The following is a 27,552-nucleotide window of genomic DNA, read 5'->3' as shown; positions in this document are numbered from 1 at the left end:
AAGGAGGCCATCTTTGTGAAAAGAAACCGTCCATCATTAAACAGGGGTGGAGCCTCCGGGTTCAACTGTCCCCCTCTTACAATGCTGTGATTGCTAGTATCACTCAGCCCTCTGTGAACAGTAAACAGCCATCAGGTGCTAATGATCCATTGTTAGGCTGATGGTCCTTCTTGAGCATGTGATCAGCTGGTTCTGGTTGTCAGCAGCAAAACTGGTTGATCCACTCTGAGAAGGTGCTATTTAAGAGACTGAGCTGAATACAGCACCTCAGACCGAGGAAGTCTTTTGGATGAGAGATGAAACATTTCTATATTTTTTTGCCTTTTTTTTGTTTTTTGAATGTCCACAGGACCAGATTTAACTTTTTTACATATTTCTACCTGGATTATTGAGCATGCATCAAGATGTAAAACTGGAGAGATATGATCTCTCCCAGTAACTCCAGTTAAGACTGGCAGCAGCATTTTGGATCAACTGAAGATGTTTTAAAGAAGTATTTGGACACCCAGATAATAAACCATTGCAATAGTCCAGTCTAGACGTGACAAATGCATGGACCAGTTTTTCTGCATCACATTTAGATATTTCTAATGTTAGTGATATTACGCAGGTGGAAGAAGGAGGTTCTAGTAACGTTTTTAATGTGGGGGATAAAAGACATGTCCTGATCAAAAATAACACCAAGATTTTTAACATTAGAGCTGGAGGACAGATTAATGCATCTAAGGAGGGAGAAAGACTGAAAATAGGGTGGAAAGATGTTTACGGCGGAAAATACGTAGTAATTGATATAAAACCATAAAATTAATGCTAAATTTAGAAAATTGTTACTCTGTTATCAATAAAAGGCAGCAGAAGTGTTGCAAAGTACAAGTTTGTACGAATTTATAAAACTGCACTGACTTGAATATCTTCAGAGGATTTTCTAATAAAAAATATTTTATCTTGGATGATAACCAGATTTGATTACATTAATTTCAGTTTAAGAACAAAAAGCTAATCATCAGGTTTTATGGGTTTATAACTAGGGATGCACAATATTATTGGCGTAGTATCTGTATCGGCCAATATTAGTGTTAAAGTTATTGGACATGGGCCATTCCATCAAAATAACTCACCGATATAAAAGGCACTGTTTTTTTTTTTATATATATTGTATATTTGTATAGTGTTATATAATTTTCAGACACCTTTTTGGCATCTGCATTTGGTAGCAGGCCAAACTGACAAAGACCATGCAGAATAATGTAGTATTTTATTTCCACAGCAGAGAAAGTTAGTTTCTGTAAGTAGGTCTAGGGAAAAAATATCAGTATTGGTATCGTTTATTGGCCAAACAAGTTAATCTATATACTTGACATTTTCTTAAATTGAAAATTAACTTAAAACAGAAGCCTTTTATATTTGTGAATTGTTTTGATGACATGGCCGATGTCTGATATTTAACTTTATCGCTAATATCAGTCGATACCGATTCTATGCCGATAATATTGTGCATCCCTAAAATTAAACATTAATCACCCTTCCTCTTCGTTGTTTAAACAGTCAGTTACGTACGGTGAAGGTCTAATTAGTATTGGCTGCAGCAGAGTTTATTTCTCGTAGTAGAGAAGTAAAGATGTCTGACAAACATTTCATTGAGGACGACAAAGATAATGTTACTAACACTGATATATTTTACCTCTATGTTCTGGATAAAGTTTTACAAGGCAAGAGCCTATGCTAGGATATCTAAATTTTAGCTTGCTAACTTGAGTGGCTTGTAGCTAATGACAAGCAGGTTGGAGGATTGAAGAGTTTATTATTGTTGATTTATTAGATCAGTTCAACTTACCATGCTCTGTTCAGCAAACTACACTACACAGTGTTGCTTGTGGCTTTGGCTGTGCTGAAAGTTAAACTTAAGTGAATGGCCAGGACTTAAAAATAGTCTTCATGTAGTGGGGCGGCTGCGGCTGAGTGGTTAGAGCAGTCGTCCTCCAATGCGAGAGTTGGGAGTTCAAATCCACCAGCAGCCACATGCTGAAGTGTCCCTGGGCAAGACACTGAACCCCTCATAGTCTCTGATGTGTGTCCCATCAGTGTATGAATGTGATCTAAAGCACTGATTAGTCTCATTAGAATGATTTGTTCAATTAGCTTTGTAGAGATCTAGTATAGAGCTGTATGAATTGGTTAATGAGGCACAGATTGTTGAAAAGCACTTTGAGTATCTTGAAACAAGATAGAAAGGCGCTACATAAGTACAGTCCATTTACCATTTACCATTCATGCACCCTCTGCTGGGCAGCACGGTGGCGGAACTGGTAGAGCTGCTGCCTCTCAGCGAGCAGGTCCCTGGTTCAAACCCCGGTCCAGGGGCCTTTCTGGGTGGAGTTTGCATGTTCTCTCCGTGCATGCGTGGGTTTTCGCACAGTGATTGATGGACATGGGCACCAGCGACCCCCGTGACCCAAAATGGAATAAGCGGGTAAAGATAATGGATGGATGGATGGCACCCTCTGCTGGATACATTAAACAATTACTCCATTTTCAAGTAAGGACACGACTTGTTCCCAGTGATTATATCGGTGTAAAATGGGACAGTTGCCACCAATACCAATATGTCTGTCAGGATTTTCAGGCTAAGCTGAACAAGAACAAACCCATGTGCAGACAGGATGCACCGACAAGGACTGAGACACAAACCAGAGCTTATATACACACAGACTAGATGAGACAAATTACAAACACCTGGAGGACACGTGGGTGGAGCTGATCGGGGTAATTACTGAGAAACACTGGGGAGTACAGACACAGCGAGACTGACAGAGGGATACCATCCTTACAGTACTCTCCCCCCAAGGACGCCCCCTGGCGTCCCCCGAAAGCCCCCCCCCCCAAAAAAAAAAACAGGTGGGCGGAGGGAGGAACTGCAAGGATGGAGGGCACAAGGAAACACTTGAGTGGGGCCAGAACAAAAAAAACACACACAGAGAACAAACAAAAAATATCCAAGTGGTCAACAGATTGTTCCAAGGCAGACCTAGTCCAAAAACCCTGGGGTAGGTCAGGCAAGGAATCGGGACAAGGCGAGGAGCCTGGACAAGGCGTGGGACCAAGGCGAGGCGTGGGACCAAGGCGAGGCGTGGGTCCAAGGCGAAGCGTGGAACCAAGGCGAGGAGTGGGACCGAGGAGTGGGACCGAGGCAAGGAGTGGGACCGAGGTGAGGCGTGGGGGCGAGGCGTGAGACCGAGGCGAGGAGTGGGGCCAAGGCAAGGGACCTGGACGAGGCGAGGAACCTGGACGAGGCGAGGAGGCATGAGGGTTCAGTTCTTCTGCTGCAGGGTCAGGAGTTGTCCTGGGACACAAGGCTGTGGAGCTGGGTTCTTCTGCGGCAGGGTCAGGAGTTGTCGTGGGACACGAAGCTGTGGAGCTGGGTTTTTCTGCGGCAGGGTCAGGAGTTGTCGTGGGACACGAGGCTGTGGAGCTGGGATCTTCTGCGGCAGGGTCAGGAGCTGTCGAACACGGACTTCTGACGGCGCAGGACCCTCTGGAGGTGCAGCTGGTGCAGGACCCTCTGGAGGTACAGCTGGTGCAGGACCCTCTGGAGGCACAGCTGGCGCAGGACCCTCTGGAGGCGCAACTGGCGTAGGACCCTCTGGAGGCGTGGGACCTTCAGTTGATGTAGCGACGTCGGCAGACCTGGGAACCTCCATTGACGTAGCGACGTCGGCGGACCTGGGAACCTCGATTGACGTAGCGACGTCGGCGGACCTGGGAACCTCGGTGGACGTAGCGACGTCGGCGGACCTGGGACCCTCGGTGGATGTAGCAACCTCTGAAGTGGCGGCTGAGTCTTTGGCAGCTGAGTCTTTGGAAGGAGTGAAGACCTCAGCGGACGGAGCAAGGACCTCAGCGGGCGGAGCAGGAGCGAGGACCTCAGCGAAGACCTCAGCGGGCGGAGCAGGTGCGAGGACCTCAGCGGGCAGAGCAAGGACCTCAGCGGGCGGAGCGAGGACCTCAGCGGGCGGCGCAGGAGCGAGGACCTCAGCGAGCGGAGCAGGAGCGAGGACCTCAGCGAGCGGAGCAGGAGCGAGGACCTCAGCGGGCAGAGCAGGAGCGAGGACCTCAGTGGGCGGAGCAGGAGCGAGGACCTCAGCGGGCGGAGCAGGAGCGAGGACTTCAGCGGGCGGAGCAAGGACCTCAGCGGGCGGAGCAGGAGCGAGGACCTCAGTGGATGGATCAACCACGGGGGCTGCGTCCAGCGTGGGATCCACCTCGGGGGCTGGAGCAAGCATGGATGGTGGGTCTACAGAGGCAGGGTCTTGCTCTATTTTCAAAGTTCTGAGTCCAGTAAGAAACTGTTGATATTCAGGACGCTGGATTAAACCTGGTTGGGATAATAGAAACCTTTCGGCAAGGGTGAGCACAGTCTCTAAACAGTCTGGGTTATTTTTTGCAGAAAAAAAGGAGGCTTTGCATAGTGTGGTTTATTTGAGATAATTCATGGGGTTGGACCTGAGAAGTCCTGGGGCTAGTTTTGTGTGGAGCTGTATTCAGAGGCGAGGGGTCGAGATCCACCCTCACCAGAAACCTCGGAGGTGAGGCGACGGGACCTTCCCTCATGGAGACACCTGGACCAGGTTCAGGAAGCTCAGTCTCGCCGGACTGAGCAGGAGCAGCTTGGAGCGATGGTGGGGTGTCGGGTTCCGCCCTCACCGGAGTCCTGGGAGGTGAGGCGACGGGACCCGCCCTCGTGGAGACATCGGGACTGGTTTCCGTTAGCTCAGTCTCGCTGGACCGAGCAGGAGCAGACCGGAGCGACGGAGAAGCGTCGGACTCTGCCCTCATCGGAATCCTGGGAGGTGAGGCAACAGAATCCGTCTCCACTGCTGTACTAGGAATGTCTTCTGGAAGCTTGGCTCTACCGAGCCGAGTCGGAAATGTGGAAAGTGCCGGAACGAGCGCCATGGACCGCTTCCGGTTTCGGTTTCTGCCACTCCGGCGGAGGCGAGAAGGCTGAGGTGCAAGAATGGAGCAGAGCTCGTCCTCCTGCTCTGCGTCTTCTCCCGACGTCCACCCCAAATAGCCGAACGGAGCTGAGGATGAGGAGGAGCTGTAATTGTGGGTCACGCGGTCTCCCCGTAGCCGGGACCTTCTCTCTTCTTCGAGGACCAGTAGGGGAGAAGGCAAGATTTCCACCTCCTGGCAGTAACTTCTTGGTGCCGGCACGGGTTGGATCTGGAAACCGCCACACCGGAACACGATCTCCTCCATCTGCGTGGGCTCAAGAGAACAGGTAAGCGAGGTCGAGGAATTCTGTCTGCTGGGTTTTGATTTTGGTCGGTGCATACCGTCAGGATTTTCAGGCTAAGCTGAACAAGAACAAACCCATGTGCAGACAGGACGCAGAGGCCAGGACGTAAAAATAATAATCACTTAAATAATCAAAATAAATAGCTGACGTGGCAGCAAAACTCACAGACAGGATCAGGTCAGAATAGTACACAGAACACAGGAGACAAACCAGGGGCTGTACCAGCCGATGCACCGACAAGGACTGAGACACAAACCAGAGCTTATATACACACAGACTAGATGAGACAAATTACAAACACCTGGAGGACACGTGGGTGGAGCTGATTGGGGTAATTACTGAGAAACACTGGGGAGTACAGACACAGCGAGACTGACAGAGGGACACCATCCTTACAATGTCCTCAAATGCCCATATCGGCCTAAAATATCGGCTCTACTGATATATCAGCCCGGCTCTAGTTGTAATAGCAAATGTTTAAGTCTCAAGTAGTTTGAAGCGGAGAGCTTCTGTTGAACTCAAACAAGACTTTTTAAGAGTTTCGTCTAATATTTGTTAAAAGTCATAAAACGGTTTTCAGGACCAGATCATCAAACATGCTGCTACACACCTGGAGGGTGTCATCCATGGCACACTCTGACATGGTTTACTTTCTGTACAGTGTCGATAGAAACCACTTTGTTCTTATTTTTATTGATTTAGTGTTTTGACTGTAACCAAGAGAGAATTCCAATGTGCTGGATGGTTGGTCTGTGCACAAACGGCAAATAAAGAACTTTGTACTTTGTACCTTCAGCTCATTTTTCTCACTGTAACATATGATTTAAATTATTTAATTAAATCTGGACAATCTTGCATCTTTTTTTTTGCATATTAACTGCAGAATTCCACAGTTCAAACAGACGTTGTGTCTAAGTCGAGTTCTTTTTGTGTTATTGTGAAAAAGACTTTCCACTGAGGTCAGACCCAGTTATTAGCCATGAAAATGAAGGATCAGGTGACGCTGCTGTCAGTCCTGGGTGTGTGTGTGTGGGGGGGTGTTATAGGAGCACAGACCCGGCTGGTAAAAGACACACACAGACAAAAGGTCCATTAATGGACATTGTGTGTGTCTGAAGGTTTCCAGTTGCACTCCTAACACAAGCCTTTGAAGCATCTCATGTTTCCTGCCTCCAAAATAAAAGCCCTTCAGTAGAACCAAGTTGTGCTGGTGGTTGAGTCACACGTCGCTGCAGAGGTCGATGAAGATAATTGTCAAAACAGTCTGATCACTTTTTACAATCCTCCCGACCTCAGAACACATTTAGACACATTTTGCTGTTTTCCACTAAAACTCGCACGTTTTCTGCTCAGATTTTAATGAACTGGTGTGTTTTAGTTGGGAGGTGCAACAGTTCATGGGAGAACCACTGGTTCATGTGATTATCTGTGTCGATGTAAACACGGTCCAGGAGTTGTTTATTCACAGTCACAGATTCTTTATTTTCCTTCCACTACATGCGAGATTATGTGCACAGGGTCCCAGTTACATCCAACAATAAAATGTATAAGAAAAACAGTAATAACATCTAAGATATGAACTAAGAAAAACATGAACTAAAAATATCCTGATGCTGCTCAATAATCCAGGTAGAAAAATCCAAAAAAGTTCAATCTGGTCCTCTGGACATTCAAAAAAACAAAACAACTAACAACTAAAAATACACTAAGCACTCATAGTATAAAAACATTACATCGAACAGCAGCACGAACATGAGTCTGTGAGTAGATGAGCACGCATGAACACATCAACATGAAACAGATCAGCAGCAACATGAAACAGATCAACAGCAACATGAAACAGATCAGCAGCAACATGAAACAGATCAGCAGCAACATGAAACAGATCAGCAGCAACATGAAACAGAAAAGCAGCAACATGAAACAGATAAGCAGCAACATGAAACAGATCAGCAGCAACGTGAAACAGATCAGCAGCAACGTTAAACAGATCAGCAGCAACATTAAACAGATCAGCTGCAACATGAAACAGAAAAGCAGCAACATGAAACAGATCAGCAGCAACGTGAAACAGATCAGCAGCAACATGAAACAGATCAGCAGCAACGTGAAACAGATCAGCAGCAACGTGAAACAGATCAGCAGCAACGTGAAACAGATCAGCAGCAACATGAAACAGATCAGCTGCAACATTAAACAGATCAGCTGCAACATTAAACAGATCAGCTGCAACATGAAACAGAAAAGCAGCAACATGAAACAGAAAAGCAGCAACATGAAACAGATCAGCAGCAACGTGAAACAGATCAGCAGCAATGTGAAACAGATCAGCAGCAACGTGAAACAGATCAGCAGCAACATGAAACGGATCAGCAGCAACATGAAACAAATAAGCTGCAACATGAAACGGATCAGCTGCAACGTGAAACAGATCAGCTGCAACGTGAAACAGATCAGCAGCAACATGAAACAGATCAGCAGCAACATGAAACGGATCAGCTGCAACATGAAACAGATAAGCAGCAACATGAAATGGATCAGCTGCAACATGAAACAGATCAGCAGCAACATGAAACGGATCAGCAGCAACATGATGTGATTTTCCACAGTTATTCTGGTTAGAGATTCATGAGTCTAACAGCCTCAGGGTAGAAGCTGTTCCTCAGTCTAGTGGTTCTACACTTAATGCTCCTCAACCTCCTTCCTGAGGGGAGTGGGGCAAAAAGTGTGTGTGCTGGGTGGGTGTGGTCCTTCATGATGCAGGTGGCCCTCTTCCTGCATCTGGAGGTGTAGATGTCTGTGATGGTGGGGAGGCTGACTCCAACATCTTCTGTGCAGCCTTCACCACTCTCTGCAAAGCTTTTCTTTCTGCAGCTGTGCAGCCTCCATGCCACACGTTGATGCTGGAGCACAGGATGCTCTCCACTGCACACCTGTAGAAGGAGGTGAGGACTGAGCTTCCAGACCAGCTCGTCTCAGCCGCCTGAGGAAGTAGAGTCTCTGATGAGCTTTCTTCATCAGGCTGGTGGTGTTGTTGCTCCAGCTGAGGTTTTCGTTCAGGTGCACACCCAAGTACTTGTAGCTGGAGACCACTTCCACCGCAGATCCTCTTATGTTCAGGGGGGTGTAGATGTTTTTGTTCCTTCTGAAGTCCACAATCATCTCCTTTGTCTTCTTCACATTGATGTGAATGTTGTTCTTCCTGCACCAGCTCTCCAGGTGTTCCACCTTCTGCCTGTAGCTGGACTCATCATCATTTGTGATGCATCCATTATGTTTCCAGATTTAAACAGTTAGCTGCAGTAGATGTTCACAGTGATTACTGTCTAAAAGCTTCATTAAAATTCATTCACTGCTTCATGGGATGTTTTGGTAACACAACAGACAGACATGAGCTAAAGCACTGTCACCCTTTCTCCTTTGGTGGCGGGCCATACCACAGGAGTGCTGGAAGTTTTGTTATAGTCACATAAAAGCCCTGGATAGTTTCTAAATTTGATTAGATATTTGAAAACATTCAAGATTTATTTATTTTATTAATTTTGGAGATTTGGTGATGTGTAACAGCCCTGTGTTGGACTTGCGACCCATCCAGGGTGTACCCCGCCCCTCGCACAGCGATTGCTGGACATGGGCACCAGCGACCCCCGTGACCCAAAATGGAATAAACGGGTAAAGATAATGGATGGATGGATGGATGGTGATGTGTAACAAGCATTTTCTTTCTATTCAGGACAACCCTGGTGGTTACTGGAGCCTTCTTGGATGCCTTTCAGAAGGTGGCAGACATGGCAACTGGGACCAGAGGTGATGACCGACACATGCACACATGCGCCCAAATCGGCTGTAGAGTACGGTCTAAAGGCCCCAGTATACTCGGGTGTACATCAGTCCGCGGAGGTCTGTGCGTACCGGATTAGAGTCGAAGCGGATGCCTGCAGGGCATGTTAGTGCAAAGATAAATTTTTACGACCGCGTACACTTAGTCTGTGTCGCACAATAAACTGCCCGGCGACAGACTGTTTTGTATGCGACACCAATGTATTAAACTCCCCTTCTTCATCCCTGATCTGGCCTTTTCTTTTGTTTTTTTGCCAAAAGTCAAGTGATCTCTTCCTCCTCCGTTGACTCCATGACTGAAACTGTGAGAAATGAAAGAATTTATCACGAGAGAATTAAAATCAGGTCTAGCGTGGCTGCAGGAGGGTCTGGAGATTTCCTGGTGGGCTGGTCTGATGTGTGGGCTGCAGGACCAGCGCTCCCTGTTTTTTTTTTTTAAGCACTTTTTATTAACAACATATAAACACAGAACACCGCTGCTGCTGTTGGGCTGCCAGCTCTTGTTAAAATAAATAAATAAAATTCCATTTACCCTTTATTTATCCAGGTAGTCTCATTGAGCCACGAGGATTCATTTTCAACAGAGACCTGTTTAGGGAGCAGATGGTGGGGGTTAAGGGCCTTGCTCAGGGGCCCAGAGTGGGGTGAATGAAGGCGGAGGCAGCTGTGGGTGTTTCACATTTTCCACCCACATTTTGATGTTGACTGTACCGGGAGTTGAACCTACAACTTTCCGATCACAAGCCCATCTTCTAAACTCTGCGCCACCACTTCCCCAGGTTTTGCGACCTGCCAATCAATCCAGTAGGCATGTCAGCAAATGACCAATCGACAATCTCAATTTTTCCCGAAGATAAACGCCTTGTCTGCGTAGCTGGTCTGCAGCTGCTCAAGGTGGACGCTCGAGCGTGAAGTCTCATCCCTCTGTGGACAGTGCACGTCGAGTTTGTGTGGAAAAAAGTCTGCCCGAGTATACTGGGGCCTTAACAGTCTGACGTTGAATAGTTGTTCCTCGTAGATGCCATCATTTTCGTATCTGGGGAGTTTGTAGGTCAAGTGAGCACCTCAGAGTCTTTGTCATTTCGATTGTACAGTTTTTGTGACATTTCCTGCTGTCCTCTTTAGCACTGTGTGTTTTTCGCCATGTTAGAGCTTGAATGTGTCTTCAGACATGTTCAGCCAGGTGTGTGTATCTCCATGAAGGTGCTACAGAGCAGGTCACCTCAAACAAACAGCAGTGTTAGTCACTTTACCTGTTAATGGTCATAATGTAGTGGCTGATTGGTCTCCATAGTGTGGTACATACAGTTCTTTAGAACAGGATCAGAATTCGGGATCAATTCAATTCAATCAATTTTATTTCTGTTTGTTTTCACACCAGATAGTCCGGTAGACTCGGTTCGGTTCTGGGCCAATATTCATGACCTTTTGTTACATTTGAGCTGGTGCGTTTGCATTCACACTGCACTGTGCTGTCGAGTCAACCTGTTGAACCAACCTGTTGAACCAACCTGTTGAACCAACTTGTTGAACCAACTTGTCGAACCAACTTGTTGAACCAACTTGTTGAACCAACCTGTTGAACCAACCTGTTGAACCAACCTGTTGAGCCAACCTGTTGAAGCAACCTGTTGAAGCAACCTGTTGAAGCAACCTGTTGAACTGACCTGTTGAAGCGACCTGTTGAAGCGACCTGTTGAAGCGACCTGTTGAAGCGACCTGTTGAAGCAACCTGTTGGACCAACCTGTTGGACCAACCTGTTGGACCAACCTGTTGAACCAACCTGTTCCCCCGCTCGCCTGTGGGGGCGCTGCACCAAGAACTACTGAAAGAAACGACACAAAAACCTCTGAAGACACGTCTTCTTCTTCTTCTTCTGTAAATAAAAATAAAAACAAAGTGGCATCAAGTTTTATCAGTTTTAGGAGTTATATTTTGTCATTTTTCAACAATGGACTCAGCATGAGCAGAAGATGAGACAGAAGACCATGGAGAATATTGTTTTCCACACAAGTCAGCTGACGGCTCCATATAAGAGAAATGTGTGTTTGTTTGTCCTGTGGAGCGGGCCCGGTCTGTTTACATTCACACTGTACTGGAACCGTGCTGGAGTTCTCTTCTACCGGACCCAGACCTAGGTTTTAGACCGGGCCAGAGTTCACCTTTTTGTTCCATGACAGAGTTCGATGGTGCGTTCACACCTCCCTAAACGAACCGGACTTCCTTGGAAAACGAGCTGGAGTTGGATTAAAGCGACTAAACAGGACTGGTGTGAATGCACCCTAAAGCACCAAGTCACAACAGAAGTCGTCTCAGGGACTGAACAGAAACATTCAAATATAAAATAATAATTGAACAGAAACATTCATGTATAAAATAATAATTGAACAGAAACATTCATGTATAAAATAATAATTGAACATTATTTATCTGAGGAGCAGCTTTGAGTTTAACTCCATCACTGAACTCTCATCTTGAACAAGCATGAAGGCGACAGTGGAAAGAAAAACTCCCTCATGAGGAAGAAACCTTTAGCAGAACCAGGATCAGGACAAGAGGACCATCTGCTTCGCCCGGCTGGGTTTGGGAGGAATAGATACACAATGGCAGGTCAAGAATCACATGTTAAGATAGAAATAGTATCAAATGAAAACTATTCAGTTTTAACTAATCATTTAAGGAAATGAGGTCAGTTTGTCCTCTAGCAGTCTAAGTCTATAGCAGCATAACAAGCCGACCCCAACTATAGGATTTATCCAAAAAAGTTCAATCTGGTCCTCTGGACATAAAAAAACAAACAAAAAACCCCAAAACGAATAAAAAAAAAATGTAGAAACGTTTCATCTCTCATACGAAAGACTTCCTCAGTCTGAGGTGCTGTATTCAGCTCAGTCTCTTAAATAGCACCTTCTCAGAGTGGATCAACCACTCTGAGCAGCAGGACCACGCTTTCCACAGAACAACTGTGTCAACTCTTGAAACTGTGCCTGCAGTCAACCTACTTCACATATGGGGAGCAATATTATAGGCAGAAACATGGGTGTGCTATGGGGTGTCCAGTTTCTCCTATTGTTGCCAACCTGTACATGGAGGAGGTAGAAAAGAGAGCCTTGACGTCCTTTTCAGGGAAACCACCAAGTCATTGGTTCAGGTATGTTGACGACACCTGGGTTAAAATCAAATCTCAGGAAGTCCAACGTTTTACAGTAAAGTCAGGGGTTAATGAGGTTATCATTGGTGGAAAACAAAACTTTGGGATTATTTTTGTGATTTTTTATTATTTTGGCAAAATATGCATTTCTTGAGTTTCTGACAGCAAATTTGTAGATATTAAGCTGTTCGCGCATTATTTGGTAGTTGATTGTCAATTTGTTTTTCCTCCATTTCCTCTCTGTTTTCCTGCAATTTCTGTTGAGTTGCTTTGTCTTCAGTTTTCCACGGGCATACTCGCTTAATAAAAACTTGTTTTGAAATTAGTGGAGCTACATGATCCAGGTTTGTTTTCAGTTTGTTAAAAAACTGCCTGACCATTGAATCACAAGAAGCAGTTAAAATAACAGGGGAATTTTGGTTAAAATCTCTAAAAAAAAATTATCAATCACCTCAGGGGTAAGATGGCGCCTCCTAACAGTTCGGACCGTGGCTTTCCACGTCTGACTGCATGCATTTACAGTGTGAGATGTTAGTCACAAGTTGTGACTGTTGTTCTGGTTCTATTGTCACTAATCAGTTCATGATTATCGTTACCAATCGGTTCATTTGATTAATAATTAGCTCACTTGTTATTATTAATCTGTTCATATTGTTCAGCCGTGAATCTGTTGATTCATGGCCCCTTGTTTCAGCATCTTCCTTTCCCGCTGAAAGTTTCCGGGGCGTTCATGCACTCAGAACGCATAACTACACAGCATGCGTCTGTGCATGGTACGCATAATTACGCAACGCGTAACATGGGAGCTGAGAGACAAGACGTTTTTTTGGGCAAGCTGCCACTTCGTATGGTGTTCGAATGGACCCAGTGAGGCGAGGACCACATCTGCTTCGCCCTTAACCCACTAAGCGACAGCTCTTAAAGGGCGCAGCCTATATGACATAGAACGTTGGTTACGTACTGTAACCCCAGATTCTATGAGTATAGGCGTAGCCCTTTAAGCGTCGGGCCTCACTGGCTCCTAAATGGCTGAAGAAAAAGCTATATGGGAGCCGATTACCCGTTCTTAATGTAATCTATACGGACCGGTTGGGGCCCACACAGCAGGTGGGCGCGGACTAAATTTTTCAGTGCGATGCTTCGCATGATGGGATAAACCCACTAGCGACAGCCTTAAAGGGCGAAGCCTATACTCATAGAATCTGGGGATACAGTACGTAACCTACCAGTCTAAATAGGAAATATCTTAACAGTAACCAACGTTTTCATTCGTTTCTTTGGAGCTGTCTGCTTCTTTACTCATTATTAGTCCAGTCTTTGCACAAGACTGAGATTTTTAAAATTATTTAAGCATAAAAATACTTGGAAATATAAGGAATAAACCAGAGTTGTTTAAACAAACAAGAAGTTTTTAGAACGTATAATTTATTCTTATATTAATTCAAGTTTATTTAACAGGGAAATGTTCATAAAACAGATTAACTTCATACCTTCTAGCCAATTGCTAATTTTCAGATCCTGTCGTTGGATTTTAGAAAAAAAATTGCTTTTAACTTTAAAACTGCTAAAAATATCACATTTTGACAGACATAAATGTATTTAGACCAACAAGTTGTGTGTGTTGTATGATCACTTTGATAGAACGAAACAGAACTAGAAACAAAGATCTAAGTTTAAAGTACAACCTCTGTGTTTTGGCCTTATAGTATTTGCTTTATTTGAATCAGCTCCGTGGGTTACACAGTTTCATCTTGGACTGACGTTTCTAAAAGTGAAGGTTTTACTGCTGCTCCTCTCAGTTGATTTCACAAGTTAAACTGTGGATTCAACAGAAAGGAAATTACCTGGAATGACCTGGGAGCAGAAAAAAACTGAATGTCGTCGTGTGAAAGAGCCACATTATGAGAGCGCAGCTGGAAAATCTGGCTTCACGAGGCGAGCAGCTCTGTCTCTCTGCTCTTAGGAAAATTATTTTCCTCCTCCCACCAGGTCTCAAAATGTACACGACTTATGGAATATTACTCAGCAGCTAAGAGCAAAAACGTCTAAAAGAAAACGGTTATTAATGAGGCGAAGCGCCCACCTCTCCACCGTGTTACAACTGAAGAATCAACTGAAATGTCCGAAATGCAACAAGGGATCAGATCTTCACAGTTTTCTACCCATGTCCACATGACCGTCGGTAAACTGTTACTGTCATTTCATGATGTCTTCACTGTGAATATTCAAACAGGAGTCAAACGGGCTGTAATTACATCTGAATCGGTGTAATGGTTTGGACTAGTTCTTCTTTTTACAATGCCATAAACTGACTTTTATTGTGAGTTGCTGCCGTTTAAATATTTAAATTAAACTGCAGGAAAACAGGCGAAAATCATAAGATCGCCGTGATTGACAGGCTGGTTTTCTACTTTATTTTCATTTAACTAAACATGTACAGTGTTTAACTTGAATTAAAAATATATTCTTTGTTGCAGTTTTCTGTTTTCTGACTTGATATTTAGCAGCTGATAGTTATTTTTAGAAAACCTTGGACTTTTAGCTTTGGTAGTTTTCAGATGGTTTCATATGAATTTCAGTCGTATGACGTTGATCAAACGTTGTGGTGTCCATCTTGACCAAGCGCTGCCTTTAGTTTTCTTTTCCCCTGATAAACCCAAAGTGATGAGGTGTAGACTTTCTTCAAAGTCCTGGAAGGAAAGTTTCTAACGAAACAAACTTGGCTCTATCAGCCGTGTTGGACCCCAAACATCCCTGCGGTGTTTAAAATGTGACCCTTCAGATCATATGAAAGCTGAAAACTGCTGCCAGACACCAACAAGGGAAGAGCTGAGGAAACACCTGACAAGATAACAGTTCCACATAATGGATCTGAACCACGGCAACTTTTGTGTTTGACACCACAACAGGTCATGTTGGAGTTTAAACCAAAGCTCACGTGTGATGAAACATCTTTCTGCTCTGACACCAACAACTTCAACACTGAAAGGTTTGCAGGTGGATCTGGGAGGCAAAGGTCATTAAAACAAACCAACCTCAACCCACACCTTCTGTCAGTGTGTTTTTACGTTCTCTCCGGCCCCGTGCACACGCTCCATCTGACAGGTGAGTAAAGTCTGACTTGGAGCGGTTTGATGAAAGTCAGGAAACGGAGGGGGAGACGGGTCAGAAAGGAGATAAAGGTACGCCGAGATGATTCCAGGTCAGCAGTAGATCAGGCTCGAGTTTAATCAGATGGGCCAAAGGAGTGATGAACAAATATTCCTGTGCTCAGACATGCCGTGTGTTTGTAGACGCTCTGAGTGTCTGTTAGCGCGGAGCTTCCTGTTTCTTTGTGACGCTCAGATTTAGGTATTCAGATGATGAGCGTGAACTCTGCCGTCAGTTTGATCGCAGTGAATCACGTCATGCGGTTTTCACAATGATTACGACTCGTATACAACGAAACAGGAAAAGTCTGTGTGTGTTGCTCAGTAAGCAACTTCTGATTCACGTTAGCTGTAATCCAGTTATATCTTTAAGGGATCACGGACTCGGGTCCAGATCAGAACCAAAATGTCTTCCTGTTTAGACACCAACTGAGACTTGGATGCAGGGCTATTCAACTGGTGGCCCATGGGCCACTTCCAGCCTGCAGGTGACTTCAGTCCAGCCCACCAATGTGTTCATTACATTTTCTTTGTTTGGTTTTGGGTTCTGTTTATTGCATTTATGACTCAATGCAGTAAAACAACTACATTTGAAAAGCAGCAGATCATTGTAATACTTAGTTTATTTACAGAACAGTCCGGCCCCTGAGCTGCTGGCTCTCAGAAACTGTGGCCCCCTGAGCAGTTTAGCTGAATAGTCCTGCTTTACTCTGACATTTCTCATGTTAGGTAAATGTTTCTGTTTTAGAGACTCATTAGTGCAGTGCTTCTCAAACGGGGTCCCCGGACCCCTGGGGTCCTCAAGTCAGTGTTTGGGGGTCAGCCTATGTATTCTTTTCTTTTACAAGCACTTAAATGTTTAACAACCTGTTAAAATATACCAAAATGCAGGAAATCACATCTACTTTATTCACAATTACCCCACGCCTGCTATTTACGTTCCGGCCTGGATCGGTTTTCACACGAAGCTGTTACTTGGTGCGACTGCTGCTGTGACGGTTCTGTCCAGTTTGGTGGAAAGAGTTTTCTGTAATGGTTTGAACCAGCGGCCATACATTTATGTTCATTATGTGAATAGGTCAAGTTTTAAAGTGGTTTTGATGCTGTTCATTTTCTCTACTGTAATTTTTGGAAGTTGAAATTAAAAATTGTTAATTAATTGTCTTGAATGAAAAATACTCTGTTTAAAGGTATAAAAATGGTATTAACACTACTAAAGAGCAGGTCTTAAGTATTTATGTGACACAGATATTTCCATTGCATTAGAGACAAACTGAAGATTATTTAATAAACATGAGGGGGTCCCTGAAACTTTTTCTCCCCTGTAAGGGTCCCTGAACCCAAAAAGTTTGAGAACCCTTCTTTAGTGTTTTCAGGCATTGCAGAAAGAAGCATTTATAATTTGTGTGTGCATGCTGTTAAAATACACATGAACACAAACTGAACAGGGCAGATTTCTGTTTGCAACAGCGTTTTGTTCCCTCACTGTGTTCAGGTCTTGATGAATGGATTCACTGGAAACTGAAGTTAAAGAACTCGTTCTGGACTCGCTGTAGAAGCGGCAGCCTCTCTCCTCGAGCTGTTCTCTCACCATCTGACTCGACATTTATGTGTCAAACTCCACGCAGAATGTCCCCATCGTGAATTTACTCACGTCAGTTTTAACTGTGAAACAAACAAATGGTGACTTCTAGTCAGTCCAGTGAATACATCAACATTTTAAATGTTCACTTATATCAAGAAGATTTGAAAACATTCACTAACTCATTAGGAAAATGTTTTCAAATCTTCATTTGACTTCTTATCATTAAAGAAGTTTTCCTGTTTGCTGAAGCAAATATAAAGTTACTGACCTGCTTTTAACACAAAAACAAAATGACTCGACAGTCGAGCATTGACATTTGAGGTGCTTTAAAGCTGAACTCGTGTAAGGATAAAGTCAGACAGAAGGAGACAAATGATCAACTTGCAGCACTCGTGATTGAAAATCATCACAGTGTGTTCCTGTGAACACATGAGTCATTGTTGTCACATGGAAGTGGACCTTTTGACCGTATTCTGTTGCATCACACTGCTTTTGTAATATCGACCGTTTGACTGAAACCCAATATCGTAACGTCAATCCAAGCTGGTTGTGAAATGACGTTGTTTTGCATAATTTATCACCAAGATGAGACCCATGAACCTGTGTGCATTTTACCAGACTCGTCACACACCTTCAACATGGGGCAGTGAAACAGAAAACACGTGTTTTTTTGTTTTTTACGTTTTTAATGCAGACGTTTGGGCTTGTTCAGGTCGCAGCTGTACGCAGCACCAATAAACAGTTGAAGGTTCAGACCGAAGCAACACAAGGGCTGAAAGATGGACACTTATTCCAGAAAGACACAAACTGGTAACAATAATAAAGTGACAATTACTCCGACAACTTCAGAGCAGTCACTTACTGTCAATCATTTAGGATTCGTGCTTTTTTATTAGCTTGTATGTTTCACATGTGTCATTGCCATCACTTCAACACTTGCTCTTGTCAAGGGTGGACACCTTTCCCCTTTTCTTCATCTCAGGGTTTAACACCCCTCCAGCCCTCGTCTAACCTGTAATTGGACCCCCCAAGACTCCTGAGTATTACCCAGACAATACTACGGTCAGGCCCTCTTAGGCTGGGTTCGAGAAAGATTCGACCAGGCACTAACGACCTTCATCTGCAGGACGCACCCCTATTTCACCTCACAGTTCTTAGAGTCAAGTAGCAGTGACCCCAAAGTTTACCATAAGGTATCCTGCATTATGGCTGCTCTTCCTCTATTTGACGTTTCATAATTGGTACACAACCTGGTAATTTTCCTAGGCCAGGGCAAGTTGACCATATTCGGGGATGCTGTTCAAAAGTCTAACTAAGTAACCGATCCCAACCTTCAAAAATCTCAGAACCAAACACACTTTCTGATTAAGTTCGGCAACGAGCATGTATCATTCAGAGGCCATCAGGAAAATGCGTCCAACACTCTTATGATTTTCATGCTTTGTGTTTTTAATCATATATTTGCATAAGGTTACATTCGTAGCTTTCAAAAACCCAGCAGCAGTGCAAGCCAGTGCGTTTCAAAAAATGCAGTATAATGAATGAAATAAAAATGAAGAAACGGGTGAAAATCCAAATTCCTCTAGGTGTGGATGCACCAAACTCTTATAATAATCTCTTATAATTGGCCTACGCCCTAACTGCTGTCCCTAAGAAAAACCACAAAAATGCAACCTGTAATTTTTAAATTGGGTAAAATGGTTCAAAAAGGCTGGTTCCTACCACATATCCCATGATTGGTTGGTTTTCCAGGAAAAGGGAGAATAATTCCTACAGCCTTTGTTGAAAACGGTCATCAAATGTAATTAATTCCAATCAGACTTGTTCAGAATTATCTGGGGTCAGTCCTCTTGAAGGGTGATCATGTGCTGCTGAGCGGTTCTTCATTTAAGTTTCCATCTTTTGTTGTTTTTTCAGCACTTTTGCAGCCAACATTTTCCCTCTTCAATCTTCAGATCTTATCAAAGTTTTCAGGGCTTGACGGCTGTGTTTCATCTCTACCCAAAATGACTGACCGACCTTCGTCTGCTATCTTGTCTTTTTAAAGTCATGTCTTGTCTCTGATTGGCTCGTTTCTGACCTAATCATCCATTTTGAAAACTTGTCAACCATTTTGAAGACTTTTCAACAGTTTAACAGTCTGTCTCCTTTTTTTCCAGCTTGTGGTTTTTATGCACCAGCTTGTCTAAACAGCATACTTTCTTTCTGTTGTAAGCTCATGACAGGTGCTCAGCCCAACTGCATCTTGGAGTGTTGTAACATCCTCCTATCCGGCAGCGACTTCTATTATTTCTCAACTCTCAATCTTTAATCTTAAAACTCTCAATCTTTAATCTTAAATGTAAAAAAGTAGTCACTAATAGAGAAATAAACTCACTTTTAATCCTAAATGTAAAAAATATATACTTATTAAAAGATAGGTTTAAACTCACAGTTTGTGCCTTTGCAGAACAAGACAAGACAACACATCTTGTAACAGGATGTGTGTGTGAAGCCTAACCACACTTCTGAGTTTCCTGTCAATTGTTTCAACTGACACTCTTTCTCAACTTTGAAACTTTAGTCTTAACCGTAAAAAAGTCCTTCCTGATAGAGATATAAACTCACAAAAACCCTTCTTCTAAAATCACTTGACTTATTAAAAGTGAAAGCCAGATATATCTTTTACAATCACTTAATGGATACTTCTTTGACCACAAAATAGATTATATAGGATCTTTTTGAATATAAAAAAGATCATAATAACATAACATTTGATTGTTTTAACACCTTGACAGATGGACATAAAATCTTTATTTTAATCAACATACCCACAAAACTTATTTTATTGAACAATCATTAACTTTTAAGATTGCTTTCTTCAAAATGTCCACCTCCACCATACATGGGCAGTCTGACCTCAGCACCTCTTTTCATCCACATAACTTGACACTCCCCTCTCTCTCTCTCTGCTTTGACTTGCTCTGTTCTGTCTGTGAAACAGCTTTAAAGCCTCTCTTCTACAAATTTTCTGAATCGTAATTCTGCTATGAACATGGTCAGTTGGTCCCTCAATGCTATTGATAACATTTATTCAAAGAGAAGACGGGCTTTACGCGAGCCGATTTGCCCTGTTGGCATGCACACAGCTGGATATCTCATCGACTTGGAAGACTTGGTGGTGTGTCTATCTTTGCTGCCATCTGTGGATTTTAAGGACGCATATGTAATTGGATTTATGATAACTGGTTCCTTCTTTTTTGGATTCGGCTGGTTCCTGGTCTATCAACGAACAAAGACGTCATCTGCAGCAAATTTGGCCCTGGTCAGGCTGCCTGCCTTATGTGACGGCTTGGTTCTTGCCTCGAGCGCCCAGACTCAGTGCTTCTGGCAGGATGGATTAGATCTCGGGAAATACTCTCAGGCACGGTCCATTTGTGTGGCCATTTTATTTGGACGTTTCAGAATCAAGAGGACTGACACAGACTCAAGTTAGATATATTCAGTAAAGTTCTGCCTGTCCCCAAAACAATTGTGCTATTCTTTGGCTCCCTAAGTGGCCTTGAGGCCTTCTTAATTTGCCTGGAAGCTCTGTAAACCCTGATGCTCCGTCAAAATCTCTGATTTAGTTGCAGTGAATATCTCCAGCGGTGGAGAAAACTGCTCACTAACAACAGTAGCAGGAATAAAGCTGTAGAGCGTTGTTAATTTTGCAATGTGGCTGTATTTGTCCTTATCATTACTCACAACCTCTTGGACCTGCTCCCACAGGTGGGACAGGTCACTGGAAAAGTTCAGAATTCCCTCATCACAGAATTCTTTCAGTGCCTTGCGAAAGTATTCGGCCCCCTTGAACTTTTCAACCTTTTGCCACATTTCAGGCTTCAAACATAAAGATATTAAATAAAAATTTTTTTGTGAAGAATCAACAACAAGTGGGACACAATCATGAAGTGGAATGAAATTTATTGGATGTGTCAAAATTTTCTAACAAATAAAAAACTGAAAAGTGGGGCGTGCAATATTATTGGGCCCCCTTGCGTTAATACTTTGTAGCTCCGCCTCTTGCTGCAGTTCCAGCTGCAAGTCTCTTGGGGTATGTCTCTGTCAGTTTTGCACATGGAGACACTGAAGTTCTGCCCATTCTTCCTGCAGAACAGCTGGAGCTCAGTGAGGTTGGATGGAGAGCGTTTGTGAACACTAGGGCATTAACAGCGTACTCGAGTAATCTACACATCGATTGCTAGGACCTCTATCAAGGTTAAAAATGTAACATCGAGTATCCATAGTGACGTCATATTATGTGACCACCGTATGACCGTAGGGGGCAGTGTTGCACTGTTGCAGGTCACAGAGTATGGTGTAACACCGGGTTCAATCCACCGAACCAGTTTCGGTTAAGTTTCGTTTTTGACGTGCTGCACGTTTCTTCACGTTTGCAGTTTAATAATAATAACTAATAGTTTGTTTTTTTCTGTGACTTATTTGCAGTATGATAAATGGTAGGAGCGTAATATACGCTCCCAATGTTTAGTTGGTCTTTTTTTTTGTAAATAATTACCTTTTTTTTGCGGTTTTATTTATTTATTTATTTTTGTATCTTGAGATCTATGACGTCATCAAATACTCGAGTTCTACTTGGGTTTTATTATGTTAATGTCCAGTTTAAAAATTATATACTGTTCAACCCCTAGTGAACAGCAGTCTTCAGCTCTTTCCACAGATTCTGGATTGGATTCAGGTCTGGACTTTGACTTGGCCATTCCAACACCTGGATACGTTTATTTGTGAACCATTCCATTGTAGATTTGTCTTTATGTTTTGGATCATTGTCTTGTTGGAAGATAAATCTCCGTCCCAGTCTCAGGTCTCTTGCAGACTCAAACTGGTTTTCTTCCAGAATGGTCCTGTATTTGGCCCCATCCATCTTCCATCAATTCTGACCATCTTCCCTGTCCCTGCTGACGAAAAGCAGGCCCAAACCATGATGCTGCCTCCACCATGTTTGACAGTGGGGATGGTGTGTTCAGGGTGATGAGCTGTGTTGCTTTATATCGTTTTGCATTGTGGCCAAGCAGTTGGATTTTGGTTTCATGTGACCAGAGCACCTTCTTCCACATGTTTGGTGTCTCCCAGGTGACAAACTTTAAACAACACTTTTTATGGAGATCTTTGAGAAATGTCTTTCTTCTTGCCACTCTTCCATAAAGGCCAGATTTGTGCAGTGTACGACTGATTGTTGTCCTATGGACAGACTCTCCCACCTCAGCTGTAGATCTCTGCAGTTCATCCAGAGTGATCATGGGCCTCTTGGCTGCATCTCTGATCAGTCTTCTCCTTGTTCCAGATGAAAGTTTAGAGGGACGGCCGGGTCTTGGTAGATTTGCAGTGGTCTCATACTCCTTCCATTTCAATGTGATTGCTTGCACAGTGCTCCTTGGGATGTTTAAAGCTTGGGAAATCTTTTTGTAGCCAAATCTGGCTTTAAACTTCTCCACAACAGTATCTCGGACCTGCCTGGTGTGTTCCTTGGTCTTCATGATGCTCTCTGTGCTTTAAACAGAACCCTGAGACTCTCACAGAGCAGGTGCATTTATATAGAGACTTGATTACACACAGGTGGATTCTATTGATCATCATCAGTCATTTGGGACAACATTGGATCATTCATAGATCCTCACTGAACTTCTGGACTGAGTTTGCTGCTCTGAAAGTAAAGGGGCCCGATAATATTGCATGACCCATTTTTCAGTTTTTTATTTGTTAAAGTTTGACACATCCAATAAACTTCATTCCACTTCACGATTGTGTCCCACTTGTTGTTGATTCTTCACAAAAAAATTAAATTTTATATCTTTATGTTTGAAGCCTGAAATGTGGCAAAAGGTTGAAAAGTTCAAGGGGGCCCAATACTTTAACAAGGCACTGTAGCTGGAGGTGATTTCTGGTGGATTTCCCTGAAGAGGAAGAAGACTCAGCTGCTATCTCTGTCCCAGACTGGAAATAAAACACAGAGGTAAAAAAAAAAAGAGTTGATAAGATTATAATTTTAAATTAAAAAAGTTAATTAGATAATAATAATAAAATAATAATACCTCTTCTTGAACAGTTGTTATGAGGTGGTTGAATCTCTCGTTCTTCATCATCATCAGGTCAGGACTTTAATCTGGTCCAGGGCTTGTTGACAATATCAGTTTTATCTTTTCATAAAGTGCTGCTGCAACTTTTTGGCTGAAGTGTTGATGTGTTGGATGTTGTAGGCAGCGGGGCTCAAGAACTTTATGCTTAAAGCTGCCGCATCAACAACAGAATACGGACGTAGATCCAGAGCTTTAGGCTGCGTTCACAGCAGCCCTGTTTAGTCGCTTTAATCGAACTCTAGCTCGTTTTCCTAGAAAGTCCGGTTCGTTTAGGGAGGTGTGAACGCACCATCGAACTCTGTCACGGAACAAAAAGGTGAAGTCTGGCCCGGGCTAAAACCTAGGTCTGGGTCCGGTAGAAGAGAACTCCAGCACGGTTCCAGTACAGTGTGAATGTAAACAGACCGGACCCGCTCCACAGGACAAACAAACACACATTTCTCTTATATGGAGCCGTCAGCTGATTTGTGTGGAAAACAATATTCTCCATGGTCTTCTGTCTCATCTTCTGCTCATGCTGAGTCCATTGATGAAAAATGGCAAAATATAACTCTTAAAACTGCTAAAACTTGATGCCATTTCGTTTTATTTTTATTTACAGATGAAGAAGACGTGTCTTCAGAGGTTTTTCGCCCCCACAGGCGAGCGGGGGAACAGGTTGGTTCAACAGGTTGGTTCAACAGGTTGGTTCAACAGGTTGGTTCAATAGGTTGCTTCAACAGGTTGGTTCAACAGGTTGCTTCAACAGGTTGCTTCAACAGGTTGCTTCAACAGGTTGGTTCAACAGGTTGCTTCAACAGGTTGCTTCAACAGGTTGCTTCAACAGGTTGGTTGCTAAAACAGGTTGCTTCAACAGGTTGACTCGATTGCACAGTGCAGTGTGAATGCAAACGCACCAGCTCAAATGTAACAAAAGGTCATGAATATTGGTCCCCAACCGAACCGTCTACCGGACTATCTGGTGTGAAAACGACCTTAGAAACTCCTACAGCTTGTGTTGTTGCTCTGGACCGATCTGAATGACCTGATGAAGGATGTTTAAATGCTGCTGCTATCGTTGTTTGTGTAGTGAACTAGGCCTGATGTCAAAACCTTGACCTTAGGCACCTTATGGGACAGAAACGGTCATTTCATTGATTTGAATCCAGAAATACAGGTTGACCCATCCTGAGACTTTCTTTCTTAAATTAATCAAGTGAAAGAAGACTACTTTCGATTATCATTACTATTTTACAAATGTTTGATAATCAAATTGTGTTAGTTCAAACAATGTTTAAATGTTGAAGTGAACTACTCATTTTTAAATCAACTGTGAAACAGTAATAACGATTTTTAATCCTCATTCAAAGTGAAATCAAGTTGGAATATGTTACAGAGTAATGATTCAATTTCTTGATCATCTGTTTGAAATGAGCAAGTGGTGTAAGTTGGTCAAAGTTCAAGTTTCGGTCAACTGCAAGTTTACTGAAAAAGAAATGTCATGTTTAACTTTTACAGCAAGATACTGGAGAAGTGACTCCACGAAGTCTGAGTTCTTCATAACAATCTTCTGTCTGTTCTTAAACAATCTTAATCTTTTTCCTTGACTTTTCATAACACCTTACATCACAAAACACACCTCTGTTTTGGTCCATCGACCAATCAGAAACTCCCAAATGAACCGGAAATAGAGCTCTTTAAATGTTGGTACCTCCTAGTTCAACCGGGTTGGAGTTGGAGTGAATGAAGAAGTTCTGCAGGAGCTCGAGCAGTTCTGCAGTTCTGAAACTCGGCAGTTCCAGAGTCCAGAATGCTGGAATGCAGAATGCTGGAATGCAGCATGCTCAGGACATCTGCAACTAAACTGGACGAGAGAAGTTCAGAGGAATTATGAAGTCTGTTCTGGATGATCTCACGACTCCGAACGGTTCCCTACTGTCCTTACGGAGACGCTGAAAAGTGGCTTGAAGTGGAACTTTACGCCGGAACTGACATATCTTCAGAAAGGTAAAAAGTCGATCTTCAACCAAAGTGTACCGTTGGGTTAAGCTGGTCCAAAGGAGCGTGCTGTCCTGGTTAAAACAGACAAATTCCCTCACCCACCTCTCTCCAGATAAACTTCATTTTCCATCTTTAAAATTCTTCTATCCTGCTAGCAAATCATTCCAGATATTTTTAGAAATGTCTCAAGCAAACACAAAGTTTGTTTTCTCAGTCATCCAGGTATATAACAACAAAAAAGGTTGAATCATGTCATCTGGACTTCGTTTTTTTGTTAAAAAGAAACGTTTCGCCCCTCATCCAAGAGGCTTCGTCAGTCTGAGGCCTAGCCATCTGGTATTACCCAGAAGCCACCCTGACTCTTGTGTTTCAAGCCTGCCTCAGATACCCCTGAAGTCTGGCCTTTTCACTAATGGTTTCAAAAACACAAAGTTTGTTTTCTCAGTCATCCAGGTTCTGGGTAATACCAGATGGCTAGGCCTCAGACTGACGAAGCCTCTTGGATGAGGGGCGAAACGTTTCTTTTTAACAAAAAAACGAAGTCCAGATGACATGATTCAACCTTTTTTGTTGTCTGAAGCAAAGTTTTTCAACCACCGCCGTGTGGTTAATGTCTGTTGCACTGCTGGAAGTGAGAAAACAATCGCCGTATTGTTTATTCTTCGTAAAACTGATTAATAAGCTGTTGTTATTTTCAATTTTTGCCAATTAATGTAAATGTGTGATGTGTTAAACTTGATTCCGTTAATAATTGACCCACTGTCGTTGTTGAGTCAAAGATAATTAACGTTTCCGTCCACATTTTATTAAATTCAATGCACATTATATACAGTCCAGAAAAATGAAAGAATCCGTTTAATTTATGAATATATATATGCATATGTTCATTCTACATTTGCACCAAACTGCTAGAAGACACGTTCACGTTCAGATGATGTCGTTTCAAGAGCGTGAACAAGTTCGACGTGTTGCTGCTGCAGATCCAGTCTCCGTGAAACAACGTCGACACGCAGCTTTGGACTTGTTCACTTGTCTTTTAACAAGAAAGACACAAAGTTCCCACACAGGAGACCACAACGAGATGCTAGGCTGCTAATGCTGCGCGTGCTGCCAGACTATAGCGCCGTGCTGAAACACGCTTAGGAACTTTAGTTCCACTGCGCATAATCTCTCATTAATAAGATTTAAGTAATGAAAAAATAATCGAAACAGTACGCACGTGGACTGACTCGAATGTGCTGTACCGAAACGGTTCAATACACCCACGTGTACCGTTACACCACTAATATATAAGTGTATACACACAGACATAGCTACGTATATCTGCACATGCAAATTTACGACCTACAGATCAAAGTTAATATGCAAACACAGATTAACAGCTTGGGGGAGTGGTGGCACAGAGGTTAGAAGATGGGCTTGTGATCGGAAAGTCGCAGGTTCAACTCCCGGTACAGTCAACATCAAAATGTGGGTGGAAAATGTGAAACACCCACACCTGCCTCCACCCTCATTGGCCCCACCCTGGGCCCCCGAGCAAGGCTCTTAACCCCCACCATCTGCTCCTAAACAGGTCCCTCTTGAAAATGAGTTCTCGTGGCTCAATGAGACTACCTGCATAAATAAAGGGTCAATGGAAAAAAAAAGAAAAAACAGATTAACAGCTGGAATAACATCATTTTGTCTCCAACAAAGTTCAGCCAGGTCATCTGGATGTTTTTTGTTGTTGAGGTGTTTCGTCCTTCATCAGTCTGACCTGACTGAACTTTGGTGGATTTTCTACCTGGATTATTGAGCATGAACTTTGATATCATTTTGTCTCATTCGTTTTTTACACATTAATTTTGTAATCCTTATATTTTCTCTTGAATTGTGCATTATTTTTAATTTGCTTAATGTCTTTGTCTAAGCCATTTCACAGACTCACTCCATGGACTGATGTACACGTGAACACAGGGTTGCTGTAAATTATATTTTCCTCTCAGTTCCTACCTTCCCTCTTTTTAAATAAGTTTTGGATATTATTTTATTTCTAGCTTTTTAGTAGCTAGTCAAAGGCAGATGGATTATAGTTTAGTCTCTTGCTGTCCATAAACGTCATCTTGTCCTGCCCATAACTTCTAATCTGCTCAAGATTGCATAACTTCACACAAACTTCAAGGTCAAGGCCACAAGTCAAGGTCAAATATTGTACAAAGTCTTTGCTTGTCCAAGACAATGCTATAGATTTCTGGATTGCTATGTTTGTCGACGGACATATATTGTGCTGTATGCGGTACTCTTGTTAAATAAAGTCTTCTGATCGTTACAGGTGCCACCAAAGAGATTGGCTCAGCTCTGACCAGGATGTGCATGAGACACCGGAGCATCGAATCCAAGCTCAAGCTATTCACTACGTAAGAATCACACACTAGAGGCAGAAACATCT

General features: G+C 43.1%; 1 protein-coding gene across 1 annotated transcript in view; it reads left to right on the top strand.

Annotated features, from left to right (window-relative positions):
- Positions 1-27,552, top strand: part of mtss1 (MTSS I-BAR domain containing 1) — a 115,402-nt gene that overhangs the window by 27,277 nt on the left and 60,573 nt on the right. Inside the window, 2 exon segments of the mRNA XM_037679940.1 lie at positions 9,033-9,106; positions 27,436-27,520. Coding sequence (XP_037535868.1) covers positions 9,033-9,106; positions 27,436-27,520 — 159 coding nt within the window.

The sequence above is a fragment of the Nematolebias whitei genome, chromosome 7 (assembly GCF_014905685.2).
Source record: "Nematolebias whitei isolate Nwh7 chromosome 7, NemWhi1, whole genome shotgun sequence".
Lineage (NCBI taxonomy): Eukaryota > Metazoa > Chordata > Actinopteri > Cyprinodontiformes > Rivulidae > Nematolebias > Nematolebias whitei.
Note: the sequence above shows the minus strand (reverse complement) of the source record. Positions and strands in the feature narration are given on the sequence as shown.